At 51.8% G+C, this 22,536-nt stretch overlaps 1 protein-coding gene across 1 annotated transcript in view; it reads right to left on the bottom strand.

Moving 5' to 3' along the window:
- The window catches only part of LOC101069589 (cadherin-4-like), a 130,096-nt gene that overhangs the window by 24,594 nt on the left and 82,966 nt on the right, over nt 1-22,536 (bottom strand). The window contains exons 4-6 of the mRNA XM_029833641.1: nt 19,558-19,781; nt 14,506-14,703; nt 1,201-1,356 (exon numbers count right to left, since the gene is read on the bottom strand). Coding sequence (XP_029689501.1) covers nt 1,201-1,356; nt 14,506-14,703; nt 19,558-19,781 — 578 coding nt within the window. The remainder of the gene's footprint in view (nt 1-1,200; nt 1,357-14,505; nt 14,704-19,557; nt 19,782-22,536) is intronic.

Below are 22,536 nucleotides of genomic sequence, written 5' to 3' on the forward strand. Positions count from 1 at the left end.
TCTGAAAAGAAAAATAAACCCCTTTGTTGAGTGTCTCTGCTGTGAAGAAAAGGTTGGACAGGATCAAGTCCGGGGTTTGAACATGTGTATATACTGTATATTTTAAAGGAACCTGAAGGTGTTATCCAGCCCCAGACAGAGCCGGGCCATTTAATATTCAGCCCTGCTGTCCTCAGATCAGTGGAATCACCAACCAGGATTCCTCCCAAAGATGGGACATGCTGTAAAATCAACCCCTGCTGCTGCTTCTATTATGAAGCGTTGAGGTGGCCGCCTGAATAAGAATGAAGAGATGCACCCTGAACTGAATTACCGAGAAAATGTCGAGTTCAAATGGAAGCGCTGGATCTGTTTTTCCACCTTACGTGTGGAGGTCGAGGCGTCTCCATATGCCTTTGAAAAAGAACACAAGTGTGCTGATTCAATTAGGAACGCTGATGTCCCTGAGGCCGACTATTTAGTGATTTCCTCACAAAGACTCTTCACAACGCGCTCCGAACGACACGGGCGGCGGCGTTTGTTCAGTCACGACGTCAGGAGAGCATGTCGGGGCCAGACGGAACGTCGGGATGGAGGAAGGATGTCGAGAGCCTGGATCAGAGGACGGGGTCGCTTCCGTCGGAGCAGGACTGATGGGAAATATGCTTCGTAAACATCTGCCCTCACAGTGTCTCCTCTCATTTCCTTAATGCTCTCCACTCAGCCTGGACCCACTCTGAGGTCCTGAACGGGGGTCCAAGCGTGAATCCTCGATGATTTTTCAGCACTTTTTTTCTGCATTAGTGAAACCAGCAAGATTCCGTTCAATGCTAACATGCTAAAGCAGCAGGCGATGTCGCACATTCGCTGAAAATAGAACAAATAAATTTGTGGGGTTATTTTTGTCTTCAGAGGTCTGTTTTAAGCAGAAGGGCGTGAAACCTCAAATGAGTTGTGGTTGGTCACATGACTGAAAGCTGGACTGATTTCAGCTGGAAGTTTAATCCTTCCTCTTGTTGTCCAGGACGTCCCTTCATCAAAGCTTTGACCGATTTTGCCAAACATACAAGGAGCAACCTGGACTTAAAACAGCATTTCCCACTAGACACAACCAGTAGCTTCATGCACTACACATCTCCATCCACTAGGGGCGCTAATGTCCAGCACATTTTAATAAATATAATGGACCCATTTACTGGAACACTGGAGACCAGCACTCACATGGTAAGAAGAACGATGTTCCCGGTCGAGCGGTTTGGTGACGAACATCTTCCCGAGGACGGGGTCGATGTTGAAAACCTCGTTGGGCGGTTGATCTGCTCCCACCCCGGTGATGCTGTATCGGATCGAGATGTCCTGGTCCTGGTCCGAGCGGATCTGCAAGACAGAAGAGAGACGTGAACCCTTTCGGATTCTTTAGCCGGGACGGATCGACGGTTTCCATCACAGCTGCTGTTGAGAAGAATTTTCCTTCTGTTTGGGAGGGTTAGAAACCTTCGGAGGAGAAGTTAAAATTCAATATTTCAGTTTGGGAGAGATGAAATCAACACACGGCGCTCTCGCCATTAGCGCTGGCAGCCGGGCAGTGATTTATTAAGAGCCGCCGGAGCCAAGCTGGGATCGCAGACGGGTTGAAATGGGGAAAACAACAACAAGAAAGGAATAAAATTACAAAAAAACCCGGTGAGAGTTAGATTAGAGTGTGGAAATATTGGGCTGAAACGGTTGCGTAATTGGTGAGAAACAGCAGGAGACGCCTCAACAAACAGGTGTGGATGAAAATAACGGCGTCAAAATGAACAGACGCATCAGAGACCCCGCCATGTTGGAGCGCTTCCCTCGTTGGCGGTGGACGGCTAATGCGGAGGTGCGTTAGGTGGCCCCGAGTGCTGCGTAATTGGGAATCATTTGGATCCTTTTTAAGAAATATAGTCCCTAAATAGAGTCCACACCTGGAAGTGTTCCATTTATGGCCATTAAGAAGGTGACAAGTCGGGAACGTCAGCTGGCGTTCCAGCCTGATTCAATCACAGTCTCACACACACACACACACACACACACACACACAGACACACACACACACACACTGGCCAACCTTCAAATTAATGCCTATTTCAGTGAAGAGCTTCATAGAGTGTACTGGAGGTGTTCAGCTGCCCAACGTTCCCTCCATCTTCAGGAACTTCAGGAACCAATCCCCCCCCCCCCCCCCCCCCCCCCCCCACACACACACACTCCTACCCGTCTGTCACAGGCTGACCCGAACAGCTAATAAGAACATGTGAGGATCATTTCAGACGGACCTCTGTTCCAGAAGCCCCCTTCTTCTGCATCTTTAGCGCCACCTGTGGTCAGTGTTAGCATCAGAACGGGCTGTCATTACATCCTTAATCTTATTTATTCCTGCCTCCTCGTGTTTTTCCACTGGGAACGGAGGAGGAGGTGGGGGGGTTGTACCGGCAGAAGGCCCGCCGCACATCTCGGCAAATGACTGCTGACAGCGATGATAATTAACGAGCTGCAGGCATCGACTGCTGCTGCTCGTCCTTTAAACACCAACAAGCCGACAAACAGTGGCCGAACTCCTGAGGCTCCGCCATCAAACTCCTCTCCAGGCGGAGGAGCGCTGACTCCATCCACCCCTCCTGTCGCATTAGAAGACACAATTACTCCACACCCAGCTGCCGCCACCTCTGCCCCGACCGTCTTCATTGCCCCCCCCCTCGTCTTCTTCTTGACTCCTCTCATCGTGGCTCCTCCTCTCCCCCCTCGCCTCTCTGGCCACTTCAGGTCTCGTAGGGGGACAGAAGCCGTGCGTGAAAAATGAAATGACTTCAATCCTCCGGCCTTGGCGGGGCCGTGTAAGTCCTCGCCGTTTAGGAAGCGATAGCTTTCCTTATTCCAATTGGGTTTTCCCACACTCTTGTTGCTACAGTCATCCCAGCCAATTAGCGCCCCCCCCCCGTCACAAAATGTATGTGAATTCAGTCAATATTTCCATAAAACATGTCACCATCAGATGCCACCGTGCGCTGAAAAAGGACACGCACGCGCCGTCGGTGCGCGCTGTAACGCGGTCTCATAAAATGTAAATCCAATATAAATACATTTAACTTTAATAAAGACACAATTCTGTCCCCAAGACACATAAGAGAGCGCAGGATAACACAGTGGAAACCCACCCGGGGGAAGAAGGGACGAACCTCAGCCTGATAGAGAGACAGAGAGAGAGAGGGAGAGAGGGAGGGAGCGACGGTATCATCGCGCATCAGAAAGCAGACACTGTCTAAATGACCTATTTGTAGACGGATCAAAGCAATTCCCTTCATTACTGACAACTTGTCTGCTTCTTAAGGAGATCTTATCAGTGAGCTTTGCTCTCTTCTGCCTGGCAAAACTGAATCAAATGAGAAATTATCATGCCTCCGGGTCTTTGGGGAAAACAGAGGAGTGGAGAGGAAAGGGGGGGGGGGGGGTGTAACAGAGAAGGAGCCGTTCTCCCACAGCCACTGGGGTGTGGAGGAATTAATTCTCACTGAGGAAATTCATGTTCGATTTAAAGGGTGTCTGACTGGCACCGCTTACATGGGTGGCAGCTCCGCGTGTGTCCCCACAGCACGTCCATGAACAGCCCTGTGGATCCAAACCCGTGGGGCCACATCTGGGGGGAGGGATCTTGTTGAGTGTTTACATTAGCGCGCAGTTGCGGCGTGGGTTTTCCTCCCAGTCGCTCCACTTTCCCTCAACATCCTTAACATGCGCGGCGCTTTTCCAGTCATTATTTTCCAGTCAGTGACCTTGAGCGTAACCCCAGAGCTGGATCTGGCCTCCAGAGGCCCCAACAATGGCCGCCCTACCCCCCCTCAGGTCAGGCTCCATACTACAGTTATACATCATAAATATAAGAAGGCAACGCATATCTTTGACCTAAGAGAGGAAAACTATACATTCAGCTCATTAGTTTAGGTTTTGGTGACTGTCTGGGGTCACTACACAGCAGCTGCTAGCGCCGAAGCTATGCTGATCATCTTTAGCTTTCCTGTCAGGAATGCTAAGCTAACTGCAGTGGATATCTTTTATAAACATCCTGGTCTGGAGATATTTTCAAGATTCAGCCGTGCCAGCTGATGCAGTGATGTTGTGGAAGGGCTGCGTGAGAGAAGCAGGAGATAAAGGGAAGGCGAAACGCCGTCACGCTGCCAATACGGAGGAGATAGATTCGTGATGAATGAGGAGGTAAATGTATGCAGGCTGGATGGATGATCTCCCCAAACAAGCCACTGCCTTTATTTACAACTGCTCACGCCTCCATCAATCATGTCAAAAAAGCAGCCCAACTCCCGCCAAAACACCAATAACGACCCGTTTAGCTGAATCTTCGCCTGATTTCACACATTCAAGCTCCCTTCGGGAGTCTGGACACGCGCACGCCTTAGCTCTGCCTGCTAATCAGCAGCGTCTGATCGATGATTCGGGTGTTTACATGTACCCTCAGACGCCGTCGACCCGCCCAGATCAAAAATGACGCACGTTCATCCAGGCGGGTCTGTGGTCTCCGCCGCATTTATGCAAACAGGGAAATGGAGCTCTGACTGATCCAGCCTGTGCGGTGATGGCAGCAACCTGCTGGGAGATTATCTATAATCACGGCCTTAAACAGGTAGAAAATTGACCGACTGTCGCGCAGCATCTGTGCCGACGCTCCGCGTCTCCCTCCTCTATGAATACATGAATGATTCTGCTGCTACCATTGATTGGATATAATCTGCTGTCTGCCATGAGTGGAGTACAGCAAGTTCCATCTCAGATGACCTGACTGAGATCCAGCACACACACACACACGCACACACACACACGCACAGCTTTTTGATGTGTCGGTGTGTGTTGCTGCTGTCGAGAACCAGGTCAGCGGAAACAGTCGGCCAAAGAGGCCGGGTCAGACGTGTCCACCAAAACCAACAAACCGAGCTATGAAGCACAAACGCCAGCAGCGCCGCCATCGCCACGTTCCCGGTCGCCGGCGCAGCCGCGCCCACAGACGGGCAGACGGTGACATTTGCCGACGGGCGGAGGCGGAAGTAGAAGCAGCTTCCTTGGTGATCTGGATGGGTTTGGCCTTTTTGATGGGCACGCTTCTGCTCATGTCCATCAAAGAGACACGTTGGACGCCGCAAACGTGGACAATTACAGGCCGATGACTCTGTTAATAGGCAATTTAGTAATCCACAAGATCTACTACAGTATGAAACTACCATAAAGCCTTTTATGAGGGAAGAACTGAGGGGTCCTGGTGCCGCAGCAGGAGGTGTCTCTGTCCCACCTGTCCTCACGCCACTGTAGGGTGGAGACAGCTTTTGCTTCGCCACCATCTCGCCACGCCCGCCCCCACGGGCGGCACACATTTCATTACAGGATTGATTAAATGGTGAAATCAGGAGGGTGATGGATGCATGGGCGACTTCTCAAGTCCCTCCCTGAGGCTTGGACAAGGACAATATCAAGGACCCCCTGTTAGTCCTCGTTCCCGCATCCCCGTGAAACCCAATCTGTGTAATTAGAGGGACGAGAGAGGGAGACTGGCAGAGAGAGAGGGAGACGGGGGAGAGAGGTGACAGGAGTGGCATTAAAACTGCTGTCGCTGCACTTTTCCCAGTCATTTAGTCCGCTCCAAATCCCAGTGCAGACACACACACACACACACACACACACACACACCCAGGAAGGCAGAGAGAGAGAGAGAGAGAGAGAGCTATTAAAATCCATTTTCTCTGAGTTTCTTTCACTTATGTTCATTTGAGTCCAGCAGGTGGCAGCAGGGAGGGAGGACATTTGGACCGGAAGGATACTGGAGGCCAAGCCAGCGTGATGAGAGGGAGAAAGTAAGAAGTGGAAAATAAAAGTGAGTGTAATTTGACTGCATCAGCACCAGCCTGTAACCAAGCGTGACCCCTGGCTGCAGCGCTAGAAAGAGGCTGCCGAGTGCCGGCAGCGGGGACTCAAACTTCCCCTCCTTCAGCTTGCTGGAACCCTGCGGCGGCGGTCCGAATCCATCCCCAACGCTCACGCAATTCCACTGAAGGAATGCAAGTAAGTTTTCCCAGCAGCCACCAGGGAAACCGAAAGCAGGGAAGGTGTCGGCGCAGGGGCCCGAACGTGCGTTCCACCGACTGGAAGCCTGACAGAACGAGCAGCTCCTCGCCAAGGCTGCCGGAGCCAAACACAGGCGGGAGCTGAAGAGGGGCTGGACCTCGGCATACTGCTGCTGGCTGTTTAGAGAAGCTGCTCAGTCACAACACACACACACACACACACACACACACACACACACACACGGCCTCGCTACAGCCTCTAAACATGCCTCACAATGTTTCCCTGGATGTTCTGGCTCATGCTAACCGAGCAGAAGATCCTGTCTGGCAAAACAGGCGTCCAGCTGTCATCCTGACAAATGAACCCTGGAAGATTGAGGTGTGTGTGTGTGTGTGTTTGTGCTGCCGCGCATCTGTGTATTCAGCGCGCACGTCCCAGGGACGACACGCAGATGGCCGATCTAGGTGCCGCCACCCTCCCTTTCGGGAAGCAGATGGCGCGTCTTTGGACGGTACCGGTCAGAAAAGGGGTCGTCAACACCCGTTTGTCCCCGACGTCCATTGGAAAAATCATTGACGGGAGAGTGGAGGCGCTCCAGAGTCTCTTTATTATGACCATAACCGCCAGGAATCACCTCACATAAAGAAACCGTCTCTGCTCAGACTCAGATGGACCATAACGGAGCGAGCCGGGGCCCCCGTGCAGGAGCTGCACACCCACACCGGTTAATGTACACGCTGGGACGCTTCGGCTTTTATAGAGCATTACGGAAAAATGTTCCTTTCCTCCTGGAATCGAGGAGCAAATAAAAATGTGGGCCGGCTGAAGGAGCGGCGCAGCGATAAACCGGCAGAGGAGAAGGACGAGCTGCTACGGACCACTTTTCATTCGGATTCCTTGTCTTGAGAGTCGTTTCGGAGATTTGGGGAAGAACTACGCACGGAGGTCATGTGACGTGGGGCGTGGCCACAGTGCGCCTGATCCAGGGACGATGTAAACAGTTGGTTATACTGGAGTGAAGGAGGTCAGAGGCATTTGGTTCGGATTTTCCTGGCGCTTTAGCTCCGGGGAAGCGAGCCAGCGACAAAAAGAATGGAACAACAGTCCATTAAATCAGATTAGAATTCTTGACCGGCGTTCAATTCAGTCTCAGGGCCCGGGACTGATTTTCCTACCATCATCCCATGTCTACCATGTTTCCCCTCGGCGCTGTCGATTAGCGCCGCTGTGTTCCGTCTTGTTTCCACCGTCCCGTCCTGTCTGGCCGACCTCGTCAAATGTCACAACAATCCTCCTCCCCCACACCCCTTTGCAAAGTCTTCCCGGGAATTCTCGCCGTGCCTTCATCCTGCCGATCCGCGGGGTCTCCCGGGCCGACCTCCAAGGGCCCAGACGGAGGCTGTTTGTTAAGCTGTTATTTATCTCCTTCATAAAGTCCTCCTCATGTCCTAAAGAGCCCAGAACTGTTGCCCTTGACTCTCACATCACTCTGGTGTCTTTTGCCGAGATGATTTACTGTTTAATTTAACAGCAGCTGAACCCAGGAGGGATCCCGCCTGCTGCCGCCTGATGTCATATCAGCCGGCAAAGTGTCGGCATTTGTGAGCGTGTTTATCTCCTCAAGCATGTGTGTGTGTTTCTGGCTGTCATGAGCGCGTGGGCGGCCGAGGCAGATTTTTTCTTTTTTTTTTGTTGTTGTTCTTTGTTTTCCTGCTTCAGTGGCGGCAGCTCGGGGCCGGGACGAGCACGTCGAGGGCCGTCGGCAAAAACTCGCCTGGAAAAAATAAACCGTGAGTCGGAATAACATGTTTACTGGGACTTTGTGCCGCTAATTCCGAAAAATAATGAGATATTAAAGAGTGAAAATTACATTTTAGTTCCGCTTCCGTGAGCGTGGAGGAAAACAAAGGCCGCCGACACTGGAAGAATTTATTTTCCGACTTGATAGCAGGAGATTGTGGGAGACTCCGTTTCCTGTGCTTGATAAAAGTAATTACTCTGATCTGTCTAACTTCATCAGAGGACAGGAAATTAGCTTTATAAGGTATTTATTACCGACGGACACGAGATGGCTGAGCAACGGGGGGATTTCTTAAAAAAATGGTTTTTTAGAAGAAACAGGAAGCAGGACAAACCATAAAAAGTCAGAAGTGCATTTGTCGCTCTGCTTGTGTTACATATTAATGGTTCCTCGGGTCCTTACCTTTTCTCCTAAATGCTCACGTCACACAGCGTTAGAGAAATGTCAGGTAGCTTTTATGATTGTGTGTTTCATTTATAATTCGCCGGGTCACAACGACGCCTATGCTCTCTCGGTCCACTCCATTAGCAGCAACAATGTAAAGCACTCAGCTTTTCCTGCTGTTTAACAGGGCCATTATGCCCCAGGGCCCGCCATCGAGCTGCTAAAAGCTAGCCTTATTCTTTAAGTAAGTGATCATTTCATCGGAATTCCTCGCCTTTCGAGTTGGAGCTCGAACACGGTTGGATGCAAGTATTAGAACAAATTTAGAGGGCGAAACGTGTAAAAATGAGCAAATGCAGCTCAATGATCAGCCCTGACCCAAAGTAGAGAGGCTGGATCTGGACAATGAAAAGAAGATTTACTGGTAAAAAGACAAACTGGAAGGTGAAAGTGCCCAAAATGAGCTCCAGAAAGCAGTTTAGTGCTTCCCTGGCTTGATAACATTTGTCGGAAAAAGAAGAAACACTTCTGAAAGCTTTGAGGAGTCGTGCAACACAAACCAGAGCTCCAGACAAAAATGTTGGAATTTACACCCTGACTCAGCCATCGTGCGTCTCAGACACATTTTTTCAGTGTTTTTACAAGCTGATTTGATTTATGCTACATGGAAACTGTTGTATTTAATAATAAAAAAGCCTGGGAACGGTGCTGTTTATGCTGATTGAGCCTTGGATTGGGCTGTGATCCCCGAACACGCACCAGCCCGAGGTTTATGAGGCCGGGTAGGAAAAAACAACCCAAAACAAGATGGATTCCTGCTCTCCTGGCTTGGCTTCTTCTTCTCTTTGTTTGGGGATAAAGTAGAAATGCAACCAAACAGAACCCCGAACAATGAGCGAGTAGAGCCGCGGCGGCGGAGCGTGGCGCTGCGCGTGTAGGACAAGCCGCCCCGGCGTGCGGCCACGCATGCATGTCGCCGATTGAGCGCCTGTATGCGCTGGAGCGTGCGGCGCAGCAGGAGAGAGTGGCGGTAGATGAAGGGGGCAGGCTGGAGCGGCGCGGCGCCGGGCCTGGCGGCGTGGAGGGGTGGCAGATGCCAGAAGGCTTCATTAGACTCGAAGGAGGCCGCGAACAGTTTCTCTGGAAGTCTATCAGACTTAAACACAAACACAGACGCGCCTCTAATCCAGGTCTAGCCCTGCACCCCCTCTCATATGGCTCTGCCATCTTTTTTTCCGTCCCCCCCCCCCCCCCCACTAAATCTCCGACGCAATTAGCCCAGACTCCTGTTCCAGCTCGAGCTCGCTCCTACAGCGTGTCGCCTTTGGTTTTCCTCCGTTTTCTGTCAGATTCATCTTCTCTTTTCCTCTTTTCTGTTTTGTTGTCTCGGCATCCGTCAGCGTAGCAGAACAGCCATTAATCACTTGTAAACGCACACAGAGGAGAAGGCAGACGCCTGGGGGGGGGGGGGGGGGGGGGGGGGGGGGGGGTGATGGGGGGGCTCATTCTGCCCGCACAACACTTTCCTAAACACGCTCCTCTGAGAGATGTGCGGCGACTGTAATAAACACAACCAGATGCACTGCAGCACAAATCAAATTGGATGCAAACGCCGGCGTTTCGTGCACTGTTTAACATTCTGGCTCCTTTTTATTAGACGCGTTTCGGAAGCTGCCGCGTCATAAACGCCTGCGGCAAATTACCGACACGTGCGAGTGGTTGATTAAAGGGCACGACGTCACATAAACCTCTTCCAGACGAACTTCCAGCGGATCAGTCGGGAACGCGCGCCGGTCAGCCAGCCTTCTCTGGGGCTGCCGCCTGGTTTAATGTCCTGCCATCATGGAGAGATACAGGATACGTCGGGATACCTGGCTCTGGGGTCTCAAGGACAGCTGGCAGACGGGACCGAAATTTCCCCGTGCTAGAAATATTAGCCAATAAAAAAGCAGGTGGGCTGAGGCTGCGTTTCCTGGTTTCCAGGTCACATAATAAACAACTTCTCTCCAAGCAAATATCTGATCTAACCCTGCAGAAGGAGGGGAGGAAGGTCAAAAGAGGCGGGGGGGCTACAACTGGTAACACTGGTTTGGGGGATATTAGAACAATAATGGGAGCTAATACCACCTCTTGTGCCAGCGTGAGCAGTCAGAACGAGGAAAAAAAGGGAGTTTGGTCCAGTGAGCTGCTGACAGCTCCCTCTGCTCACCCCCCAACGGAGGAGCATCAAAGATCAGGCCGGTAAAAAGGTATTTTCAGAGGACGCACGTTCCTCCAGACCAGCCCCGAGTCCGCGGCTAAACTGTTGTTTCATCAGATTGTGCTCATTTCTCTGCCGGTGGCTGTTCCAGTGGGGGGAGTTGGCTGGTGGCAGCGGTTATGTTGAGTCTTTATTTACCCAGGCAAAAGCAATCGATGCCGCTCTGCTGTAGGAGAAGTGCGCGGATCAATGGAGGGTTTCAAAAAGCCTGCGTGAAAAATCAATGTTCCTCACATGCTATTGATGGCTGCCTGGCTGCAGAAGAAAGGAAAACAACAAAGAAACACCTGTTTATTGTGGAGAAATTACCCCACTCGCACCGGTTTGTTTTAGCCTTTCTGGAACTCTCCCACTTGCGTTTTCTCCTCTTTTGTTTGTTTTTCATCCTGGGTTAGTATAAAAGAATTAGCATTGCGCCGCGGGGTTGGTGCTGACCCTCTTTCTGCTGGCGTTCTGGAACAGCTCTGCGGACCCTCCAGGATTAATGGCTGACTGTTGTGCAGGTAAAGCACATGAATCAAAGATATAAAGCCTTTTAGGCTCTTGAATAAAAGTAATATGAGGCTCACAAAGACGCCTTAGCAGCCACTGGTTGTTAGTTTGTGGCCTGAAAAACAGACTCTTTCTCAGGGTTTGAGTCTCTTCCCTTCACCTGAGGAGCATCATCATGTCATGCTCACCGTGGCTGTGAGAGACTCTGTTGTGTAACCCCCAAAACACCCCGGCGGTGCAAGAAAATACATCCATCAGCCTGACAGCGGTTGAGATTCTCATCAGAGAGGCGTGATGCAAAAGCTGCCGTGCGCGCTGCAACAGCGTTTCCGTGCGTCTGCATAGGAAACATTTTTATTCAATCCCTCTGAAAAGCCTTGGCAACTAAATCCAATATTTATCTGATGGTGGAGGCTGGTGAGATCTGAAAATCCCCCTCAACTTTAATAGAGACTGCAGGTGTCTCGGGCGCCGCGTTCCTCAAGCTCGCAATTAAAACCTGGTCAATAAGGTGTCAGGAAGGAGGGGAGGCGACCGCGGAGACGTGGCCTGAGCCAACATTTCCCCCGGGCCGCGTCGGGCCGGCCTGCGGGGCCTCTCTCCTGACACCTGGCCGATCCGGCGCCGCTCTGATCAGACTGACAGTCCCGCGGACCCGCGCAGACGCAGGTGAGAGACGCTGTCATCCGCCTGTCCCACTGATGGCAACTTGGTCAGCGTAGAGAGGACGGCGGTGGGACGGCGGTGAAGGCTGCTGCCAGCGCGTCAGTCAGCGCGATGCTGGATGACAGAAGAGCCCATTAGGAGAGGGACTGACTTCACAGGCCATTAGTGGCGGCATCACACAGCCGCGGCAGACAGAGCACTGAGTAATGGCTCTGTTTGGGAGCCGCGCGGCAGCAGGAGCGGCAGGAGCAGCGGCGGGAGGAGCGGCGGGAGGAGGAGGAGCGGCGGGAGGAGCGGCAGGAGCAGCGGCAGGAGGAGTGGCGGGGAGGAGGAGGAGTGGCAGGGGGGGCGGCAGGAGCGGTAGGAGGAGCGGCAGGAGCAGCGGCAGGAGCAGCGGCAGGAGGAGTGGCAGGAAGAGCGGCAGGAGGAGGAGGAGCAGCAGGAGGAGTGGCAGGAGCAGCAGGAGGAGAGGCAGGAGGAGCGGCAGGAGGAGCGGCGGGAGGAAGAGGAGTGGCAGGGGGGCGGCAGGAGCGGTAGGAGGAGCGGCAGGAGGAGCAGCAGGAGCAGTAGGAGGAGCGGCAGGAGGAGCAGCAGGAGCAGTAGGAGGAGCGGCAGGAGCAGCGGCAGGAGGAGCGGCAGGAGCAGCGGCAGGAGGAGGAGGAGCGGCGGGAGCAGCGGCAGGAGCAGGAGGAGCGGCGGGAGGAGGAGTGGCAGGAGGAGGAGGAGCGGCAGGAGGAGCGGCAGGACCCAACCTCCCCATTCGCTGGGATGGATCACGTGACTCGTTTCTGTGTTTCACCTCCATGGGAAAACGATGGTCTGAGATGTGTTTTGAAGCCTCCTGGTGCAGAATTGTTCCAGTGTTTGATGTGATCTGCACGTGTTTGACGGCTGATTGGGGATATTTGCTGCTGGTTGATCGCCATTTGCAATGGAAATTCATTCATTTTTACAAAACGAAGCAGTTTTTGTCTGTCATGAGGAGGTTTTTCCTCAAATTCTGGATCCCAAATCTCCACTTCAGCCACCTTCAAATGTTTGTACTTTCTGAAGATTATTTAAAAAGGGTTATTTCACATGTCTGCCTGATTTGAACGTTTTCTCATTAGGAACATGGTGAAAATGGGATTTTGCGGCTGTTGACAGAACCTTCCAATTTACTATGATAAAAAAGATATTTTTCATCAATGTTTAATCTTTTAAAGCCTTTGGTTGCAACATGTCAACTGAATTAGATTCGATTTTTAGATTGTTTTGACTCCAATGTTAATGTATTTGTTCTGGGCGCCCCTAATTTGCATACATCAAATAAACACTTGGGAAAAGAAAGAAAGAATAATACAAAAAAAACCTCATCGATCAAACGTTCATTTGGTTTTTCTGTGTTGATTGAGAGACTCGCACCAGATTCCCAATAGAGCATCAAGGCTAGGAAAGTGGATTAAAGACAGTTTAAAAATAAATAAAAAAACATTCCCGGGCCGCCCGGCCCCTTGTTAAAGTCTCTGGTCTGGCCCTGGATGCCCCCCCAGCCATCATTAGAGTCAGGGAGTCCGACAGAGGCAGGAACGAACCGCTTCTCTGCTCCGAACGTTCCACTTTCTGCAGCCCAGCGGCCCCTAACGGACCTATTTACGCCACAAACTGAGCCACACTTTTCCAATCTCCACTTGATCCCCGCTCTCTTCCTCTCCGCCCAGTTCCGCCGCTGTCCACACCAGCTCCCAGAGGCTGCAGAAGGGTCCGGGGCCAGCGTGGCGCGGCGCCACTGGCGGGCTCAGATTAAAGCGGGGCCAACCCGGCCTGCTGCGACACACTCCAGATGTAGAGGCTTACAAACTTCTCCCTCCTTGACTTTGTGTTTTTTTGTCTCACTCTCACAAAGCGAGGAGAACAAAAACAAAATCCTTCAGGCGTCTCTGCAGGCTTCCCCCGGGGATTGAACCAAACCCAGTAGAAAAACAAAGAGGAGCAACTGCAGGAGAGGAGGGAAAAATGCTACTTTTGCACAATTTAGGAGCCAAAAGAGATAAGCAGTGAGTTTGTAAACAGCGAGGAAGAGCTGATGGATGGATAAAGAAGGGAGGAAGGAAGGATCCCGAAGAGATGCTTCTCTGATGAGGGACAGATGCTGTTGGTGCCGGATCTCGAGCCGCACTCCTTTATCCCTGTTTTTGGCCAGCGTCGGCTCAACATCCGCCTGCTGGCTGGTTACACATGTTAAATCCTGCAGCCGCGCGGATTCCAAACGTGCAGAGACGGCGGACATCTTGTTTTTGCTGCCTTCCAGTGCCGTGCGATTGTTGGCTCCTCGTGTTATTACCTGTGACTGTCGTGTGTTTTCCATCATGTCGTTACCGTGACTGCCTGAACCGACTGTCACTACCCCCCCCACCCCCCCCACCGTCGGGCTCGCCAACAGCTTTTCACGGTTACAGCTCACCAGAGGCCGACGTGGTGCCTTCAGTGGTCCGTGGGAAATTTTATTGTTATAAAAGAGCTTTGGAAATAGCATTGAACTTTGGGTAACCTCTGAAACAGCCTGATAAAGGGAAGAAAGGATGCATGAAGGAGCAGAAATAATCGTTAGTTATAGTGTGAACCCGGCAGCCCTCACGCGGCCTCGGAGTTTAGCTGCTCAGCTGCTCCGGGTCCGGGGGGAGGACCTCGGAGAGCCACTAGCCGCCGTCTAAAACACCTCAGAATATTGTGGCTGTTCTTACGGGGGAAGGATATGCAGGATAAAGACGTGCAAATGAATCCCACCACGATCAGCGTCAGCGGCGGAGCACCACCCGGACCCCCCCCCCACCCCCAAAGAACTGTCACTTACGCTGACGAGCATCTGAGGGAAGGGTCCACGGGAATTCTCGGCCACGTTGATGGGTGGGATCACCCAGTCCCTCTTCTGCCTCCGCAGACCTTTGGAGCTGTTCCTGCCAGAGCCGGAGAACAGGATGACAGGAGGCGGCGCCGGGAACGGCTCCTTCAGCTCCCGTCTCCCAGAAACTTTATCCTCCTCCTTTGTGACCTTTAACACAACAGGAGGCTTAATTTAGCAGGCAGCTAACGACGATGGCTAACAAACATAAAATATTTATGACATGCATGAGGGGAAAATGTCAGTTTAACGAGATGCACAAGAAAATGCAGATCAACATCTTAAACAAAAGGATCTTGGAAATCATTCCCAAATTGGCAGGAATTCCGCTTCACCTGCAGCATTTCCTGGGGGTTGCTGCAGGAGGGGGGGGGGGGGCTGTTTCCTTTAACAGGGGAAAGGCTCTCTGCCGTAAACACTTAATCTACCGTAGCTTCAGCCTCAATTAACTGGCCGTGTACTGCCGCAAACATCTCAGGAACTCCAACTGAAGAAAATTGGATTCTGCTTCATTTACCGCGATGCGGTTGCCATGGTTGCCGTCATCAATGGCTGCCCTGGCAGCAGAGGAAAACAAAAACGCCACCGTCATCAGAGCGTCAGTGGCAGCTGTAGGTTCTGATGGTGGCATCCTTTGAATGACACCAGGGACGTGATCCACTTATCATTACGCTTTGTCGGATTGATGAATATTTAAATTGTTGCCAGCTTCATTAAACTGTAATGTTGTGACGTCTGTCCAAAACTTGTCTAAACAAAGATTTCACCATAATTACATCCAAAAAGGAGCTGAATTCACTACAAAACACCACACAACAAGCACCGAATTGGGAAATATGCACCATGAACTGGAAAAAAATAGTTCCAGGAGTGGCCAAAATGGCCCCGGCATCACTAATGGGGGGAATCTCATATCAAAGATTTCATTTTCTGCATATGTGGCGCGATGACAGCTGACAGATTGTCATTTTCAGCAGGTATAAACAGCCAGTTAACACAGGCCGTGATTGATGTCGGATTTATAGCCTGTTTGCGCAGACGAGACAGCCGAGTCACCAACGGGAGCTTTAATCACGCAGCCTTCGCCATCACGCTCTCCCTGCAGGCACGCAGATATGACAGCCACCAACTTTCTTCCCTTTTTTTTTGGGTTAAAGATGCTGAAATGTGGAACTTGAAAGCAGCTTCTCTTTAATCCTCCTCATCAGCACTAAGTCAGAGGAGCTGCATCAAGTGCTGCAGCTCTCAGCCGTTTTCACCTCGCTTCTGTTAACGTCCTCCCGTCTGTTTGTTTGCGTTTATCACAGCGGATCCTGACAAAAGTCGGGATGAAACGCTTTAATGGAGTAGCTGGGGGCTATTTAGGCAAGGAGATAATCAGATCTGCCGCTTCTTAAGGTTACCCGCGCTCCTTATAGATTTCCTTTTGAAATATAACACACTTGGTGGACTGGTTGGTGGGGAGGGGGGCTGGGGGGGGGGGGCCGCTTTACTGCACTGACAGCCTTGAGAGTTGTTCTACAGTAACTTTACCAACACATCTCAGGGTTACAAGCCAGTGGGAAAAAAAACCTGTCAAGGATTCACTCATGAATATCACGACTGAAGCTGTGCATCAGTTGCAATCACCCCCCCCCAAACCCCCCCCGAGCTGCTCCCGCTCCCCTCTGCCCTCCTCTTGCAGCGGTATTGTTATTCTCCGGCCTGACAGCTCGTCTCAGCAACGGTGGTTCCTGGAGCGCCGGGCTGCTTCAGAGCCGATCGGGAACCGGCAGGCAGCAGCGGCAGCTCCCACCTCAGACACGACGCATGTGCAGATGCGATCCAGGCTCAGGATCCCTCAGAAAAGGGGCTTTTACAGGAGAGACCACGGCCGAAATGGACCCTGAGGAGTTAATAATAATAATAATAACCACTGTGGCCATTAAGCCCCGCCCTCCTTCACGGATGGGCAACACCTGATTGGTCACCCGTCCAGGTGAGAGCTCTTATTGATGTAGTTTCTGCCTCCTCGATGGCCGGTTTCTACGGCTACGTGAGGCTGTAGCGTCCATATTATAATGCAAAGACGGTTCCGAGTGTGCGGCGGAACCGCGGAGTTCTTTAGCGGCGAGCGACGCTGATGTGTTTGATCAGCTGTCTGATGGTGTTTCTTAATTTAACAAGTAAACTCAGATAACCGCAATTCCATTAGGTTCAAAAAGAGCAGCTTAAGCAGATAATGGAAAACACACACAGGCGCGCACACACACTCCCAGAGCCCATATTTGCAGATGTAGGCATGAGTGTGCACGTGTGAACGTCAGAACATGAGATCCGGGCTCATGAATTCCGGAGCAAAACGGAAAAGCGCTTCAATCACCATATATTTACATATAAAAGGCTCAGTGTTTTAGCTCTGCTCCAGCCTTTCTTTCCTTTTTTACCTCTCTAATTTTCTCGGTAGCCTTACGTGCCCGTCTGACGGCGGCTGACAGAACGAAACACGCCGCCCGAGCGAGCTTCCGCGTATGACGGGAATTGCTCCTGGCACATGTTTAAAATGAAGGTTCCTATAGAATTCTTTTAAATGAAAGTGTTTTCACTCTGCTCACAGTGTTTATTCCCTTTGGGCGAGACCCCTCAGAGGTTTAGGCTGTACCTGCTGCTTTTTAAGGCCGCCCTCATTAGACGGACGCCCAGCAGAAAAGCTTTTAAGGCCCGTTTTTAAGGAAAAGGGCGGATGTGTGTTGGCGTGGACGGGCAGAGCCGCGCGCCATGAAAGGAGCAACGGGCGAAGGTGTCATGTTCGGTTTCATCAACCGAGCGAGGGTTACATTTCAAACAGCGCACGCCGGTGGAATTCAGGGCGCCTTTGCAAACAGGAGGAACGGTTGCAGAAGCGCGTGGAGGGAGGGGGGGGGGTGGGGGTGGAGCGGCGGGGTCGTGCACGTCAAAGTGAGTGTATCTTAAATAAATAAACAGCTGCTTGTGTATCAGTGAAGCCACAGTAAAACAGGGAATTAGTAAAAAATGAAGGTCGGGAACAAGATAAAACAGGCAGGAGAGATGATGCTTGTTGTGGTGCAGCAGTTCCCGCTTTTGACCACTAGAGGAGCTACAGGCCTGAACCATGAGGGCAACATGCCTGTAGCCACGGAGATGAGCGACGTTTCCACACTAAACCAATAAAGACCATAAACTCCAAACTTGTGTAGAAATGTGCTGCCATTCGACACCTGGGATAGTTTTCCAGTCCCCAAGAGTTCGCCTTGTGTGTGTGTGTGTGTGTGTGTGTGTGCGTGTGTGTGTGTGTGTGCGTGTGTAAAAAGATGCGGGCCGAGTCAGAACAAATGTATTCTGTTTCTGCAGAGCGGGAAGCTTGCGGGCTTGGGCTGCAGGGCACGGCTGCACTGAATCCCAGCAGTGCAGCGGAGGTGGGGGGGGGGGTTCAGGGTGGGGGGGTTTGGGGTGGGGGGGTTGACAGAAGCAGATGTGGCCCCTCCCCTCCCTTATTCCCTAAATAAGTTATTCTCCAGATCCTTTTATCTCCCGCGCTAACAGGTACTGGTGAGCTCCCAGTGGAGGAATGTGGAAGGAGGAGAAGAAAGACGGCTTAACGGGCTCTTCTCCCGTCCTGGTTCAATTCTGATCAAACCCACTTCACTTTCTCTTAAATTTGTATTTAAAAAGTTCGGGCAGGAAAGTCTGCGCAGTCCCTCAAGCCAGAAGAAATCTGGAGTCGGCTTTAGATTTCTTTTAAACGACACGCTTGGTTCTTCCAAGGAAAATAAAGGCTGCTAGTCTAAACACAAACCTGCCCCCCCCCCCCCCCCATAAAGGAAACTCAACACAAACTCAGCATAATCCAGGAACAAGGGCAGAAATATTCCTGCAGACGAATCAGACGCGTTCTTGCACACTGAAGCCAGTGAGTGTGAAATGGATGCATCCCACCCAGTCCCGGTGCCATCAGCACCAGCCAGCTGGCGGTGGTCCCGGCACCCCCACCCCCCCCACCGAGCCACTGGCTCTCCAGAACCTTGCATACTTTGATATCAGCCAGCCTCTGGCTACCCAGACATCTGGAAGTTATTATTCAACAGAGCGCGCCACAAAGCGCCATTTCCATAATGAAACATCGCATTTTGCACCAGTGCTCCCGCTCTCGCCGCTCGCTTGTTCTGACATGGAGCATCTGCCCGACCCCCACCCCCACCCCCACCCCCAGCCCCAGCCCCAGCCCCAGCCCCAAAACCACCGCTGCTCCGGTTCTTGGCTTTTTAGAATCTTTCTGCTACTTTAAGACGTCCATTTGGCCTGCTGCTGTGAGGGACGTAGCTGGTGACACCACTGAGACCACAACAAACCCAATAACAGGAAACTAGCTGAGGCAACAACGGCGCCGGGGGCAACCGAGGCAACTTTGATTGAACCGATTTCATTTATTATTTCAAAAAATCGTGAAAGAGAACCCTACATTTCTCCTCTGGCATCTGACAACCGTCATGTGATTGGTCAGAAATTTACAGTGGGCGTGGTTAATGTGGAAAAACACAACTGTTGTATTTGTTGATTGACAGCTGAGCTTGGTTAAAAGATTAGGCAGTGGGAGGAGCCTATAACGCCCCCCCAGGAGTTTCTCTTGATGTATGAGCGGTCAGGAGTGCCGCAGCCTTCGGAGTGTTACGAGGTCGTTCTGCCCCCTGGGCTGGACCACATTGAGGAATAATGTGTCCCGATGTAATCTGATTACTGATTATGCAGATGAGGAGATCACACTTGTGGCTCTAGAGATCGAGCTGCTGTCAGACCACTGATGGCTTTTAATTGGATGAGGAGGGGTCAAAGCCCCCAGAGCCTTCCGCGGTATGGGATGTTTTCCAATAGCAGCTTATGGCCGGGGGGGGGGGCATCCATTACTTTTAGCCTGTCTGAAAACCCTGAGAAGTTTTGACCTCATTCCACACTGGAAATGCCTGAATCAGGAGAACCGGAGCTGTCTGTTGGGGGGGGGGGACTCACCTCGTTCTCCTTCTGTGGTACCGGGGGTGGGTCAATGAGCGCCAGCTGCACCACCGTTTCCCAGACGCGTGCGCGTGAATCTTGGGCGGTCAGCTTAAACTGAACCGGCTCGTCCAGGTTCGCCTCCCCCGTGGCGAAAATGGACCCGTCCGTCCGCACGCCGAAGAGTGGGTCGCCGCTCCGGAGGACCACGGCGTCGTTCCCCGCGCAGTCGTCGAATTTCACTGGAGGCAAACAGATGAGACTTAGAGGGGAGAACAGGGGCCCTTCAGCAAAGCAATCACGCACTGCAACTGCTAATCAAGTAATAAAAGCCCCACCGATGCAGGAGGAAGAGCTGTTTGCCCCTGTGCTGTGATTAAGAAGGGGTGAAATACTGGTGTTAATAGAGCTCACAACTCACTTTGTTTGGAGGCGGAACAGGCACAATGTGTAGTAATTAACGGCTATTATTAGAGGGGAAAATATCCACTTACATCATAAATAAAACCCTAATTAGCAAACACAACACAGCACAAAGGAAGACTACATTTTATAATTAGAAATTAATCTGGGGGGGGGGGGGGGGGGGGGGGGTATTGTCAGCCGCTTTGCATAAAATTTCATAAACGCGTAAAAGGCATAGAAGTCCTGTGGCGCCACGGCGTTCTGTTGTGAGGAAAGGTGGACGACGTACACGGAAATTCCCGGTTCTCCTGCCAGGAGACGTCATGAATGGGAATGTGAAGCACATCTGAAGAACTTCCTGGATAAGTTCCAATGCTGTTTGATTGCAGTGGCATTGAGCTGAACTTCTGAACTGGTCCTCCATGTTTGAATCAACACGCAACAACGTAACAGCGTTTAATAACAGGCTGCGCCAATCATCGGAATTTCATACTGACCACTAAACACTGGTAATCTCGGGATTTTAGTGTAATTCTTTCCATGCTACTGGGACGCAGCTAATGTGTGTTCTATCTGTTACACTCTCTCACACACTTGAGGAAATGAGCTGACTCACAGGCCAGTGGAAAATAATGGCCTCCCATCTTTATCCCTTTTCTCCTTCACTGCATTCCCGGCCTTCCCTTTACTGGGATTACACTGTCTAGACGGCACTTTATCCCTGACCACTAAGTCTCGTTGCCACGCCGCCTTTTTTTCTCCCGTATTTCGCCTTCCTGGTCCTTCAGGTTGTAAGTGTGTCCGTGATCGTGTCAGGGCTCTTCTGAGGCCACATGTCCCACAGCGGCTCCGGGCTCAGTCAGATGGGACGGCTCTTCCCGGCTCTTTGGGAGACGACAAGAGATCCATCAACCCGAGAGGCAGAAAGTCCTCTGCTGCTTACCAAACTGCTTCTCTTTTACTCATTTTCTTCCCCAGAACCCACCTAAAGCACAGAGATTCTCTAAGGTTAGCTAGCTCACACTGGCTATGCTAACCGCTGCAGCAGCAGTATGATGGTATTAAACTGATCATTTATTCAATCATCAAAGTCTCGGCACAGAAAAAGAACCCGACGTTACCCAGGGATACAGAGGAGCCTTTTTCTTAGCTCAGCGCTAAAAACACCAGCCTGAGGAAATTGTCTTGACCTCTGTGCTCCGAATCCCCGTGTATTCCTCAGACGACAGCGTTCCGTAACTGTTCAGAACCAGCTCCAGAGCCTTTCCGTGACGCCGGCCTGGCTGACACTAAACAACCGGTTTTCTTCTTCTTCTGCGCTGCTCCGATTGTTCTAAACACAACTCCGACTGTCTGCAGGGGCTGCTGGAGCAGTTAGCACAGACACGAGTCGCAGACATCCCGGAGGGACGTGTCCTCGCACTAATTAAGCAAAAACACAGCGCCAATTTTCATCAGCGCACACACGCGCGACCCTGCGGTAGCTCAGCCGGGTCGATACTGTCATAAGAGACATTACAGAATTGTCAACAGAAGGAAGGATGAAGCCCGGCAGCGCAACGCTGCGCTAACAAGTTGCTCTAAAGCGAAGAGCCCAGGTTGTGCATTGATCTGCCAAATAATACAGATGCCCCAGTGGGCCAGAGAGGCAGACTGACACGTCTGCACCATCAAGTCAATGTGGGCAGTTGTTAACCCCCCCCCCAATGTGGTTCTGGTGACGCACGGGCTATTGTGAGGCGATATCAAACACTAACTCCACATCTTCCACGTCTCTAATTAAAGTTCCTCCCTCTGCAACCAGACAAGGACGAGCAGGAGAGCAGCGCCGCAATCAGCTGCGACCTTGCTGGAGCGCTGCGTGGACGGCCTGACAGGAAGTAGGTGACAGGTGTTGAAAGGGCGGTGAGAAGGGAGGGGGGCTTAGCAGAGGAGTGATGGGGGGGGGGGGGAGGTGAGAAGACGCCGGGAAGTCAGGAAGGAAGAGGGTAAGATTGATGAGAAAATGGAGAGTGTGTGGAGGTGGCAATCAGAGAGACGGCAAAATGGAAGAAACGACATTAGATGTGGGGGAGAGAGGCCTAAAAGCTCCTAGTTGCCAGAGGGAGATCTCCAGGTTATAGCCGCGGCCCTGTAAACGCTTCAGAGTGGCTGCGCTGAACGCATCAGATGTCACAATATTGGAACTAATCTTAGCTACAATTGAGCCTGTTGAGGACAGAAATGACAGGGAAGTGGGGAGAGATGAGACGGGAAGGGGCGGAAGGAGGCTGCGGACGGCGGCGGCTCGCTGGCACCTCCATCCTGGCCCGGCGAACTGGCACAGCGGAGCGGATACGACGCTCAGATGGCTGTTTAAACAGGTTAATTGGCCTGGTCACCAGGGGGACGGTGACAGATGGATGGAAGCAGAGAGGAGAGAAATATGGGGGCAGGAAAATGTGACACGGGGGGAGGGGGGAGGGCAGGAGCCCTGGAGACGATGGAGATGATGATGAGGAACGAGGCGGCACGAGGAAGGTGCTGACTAAACACTAAACCCCCGGTTCACCTCAAGTGGACTCAGGATGCGAAGGGACGGCGAGTATATGG

The sequence above is a fragment of the Takifugu rubripes genome, chromosome 3 (genome assembly GCF_901000725.2).
Source record: "Takifugu rubripes chromosome 3, fTakRub1.2, whole genome shotgun sequence".
Classification (NCBI taxonomy): Eukaryota; Metazoa; Chordata; class Actinopteri; order Tetraodontiformes; family Tetraodontidae; genus Takifugu; species Takifugu rubripes.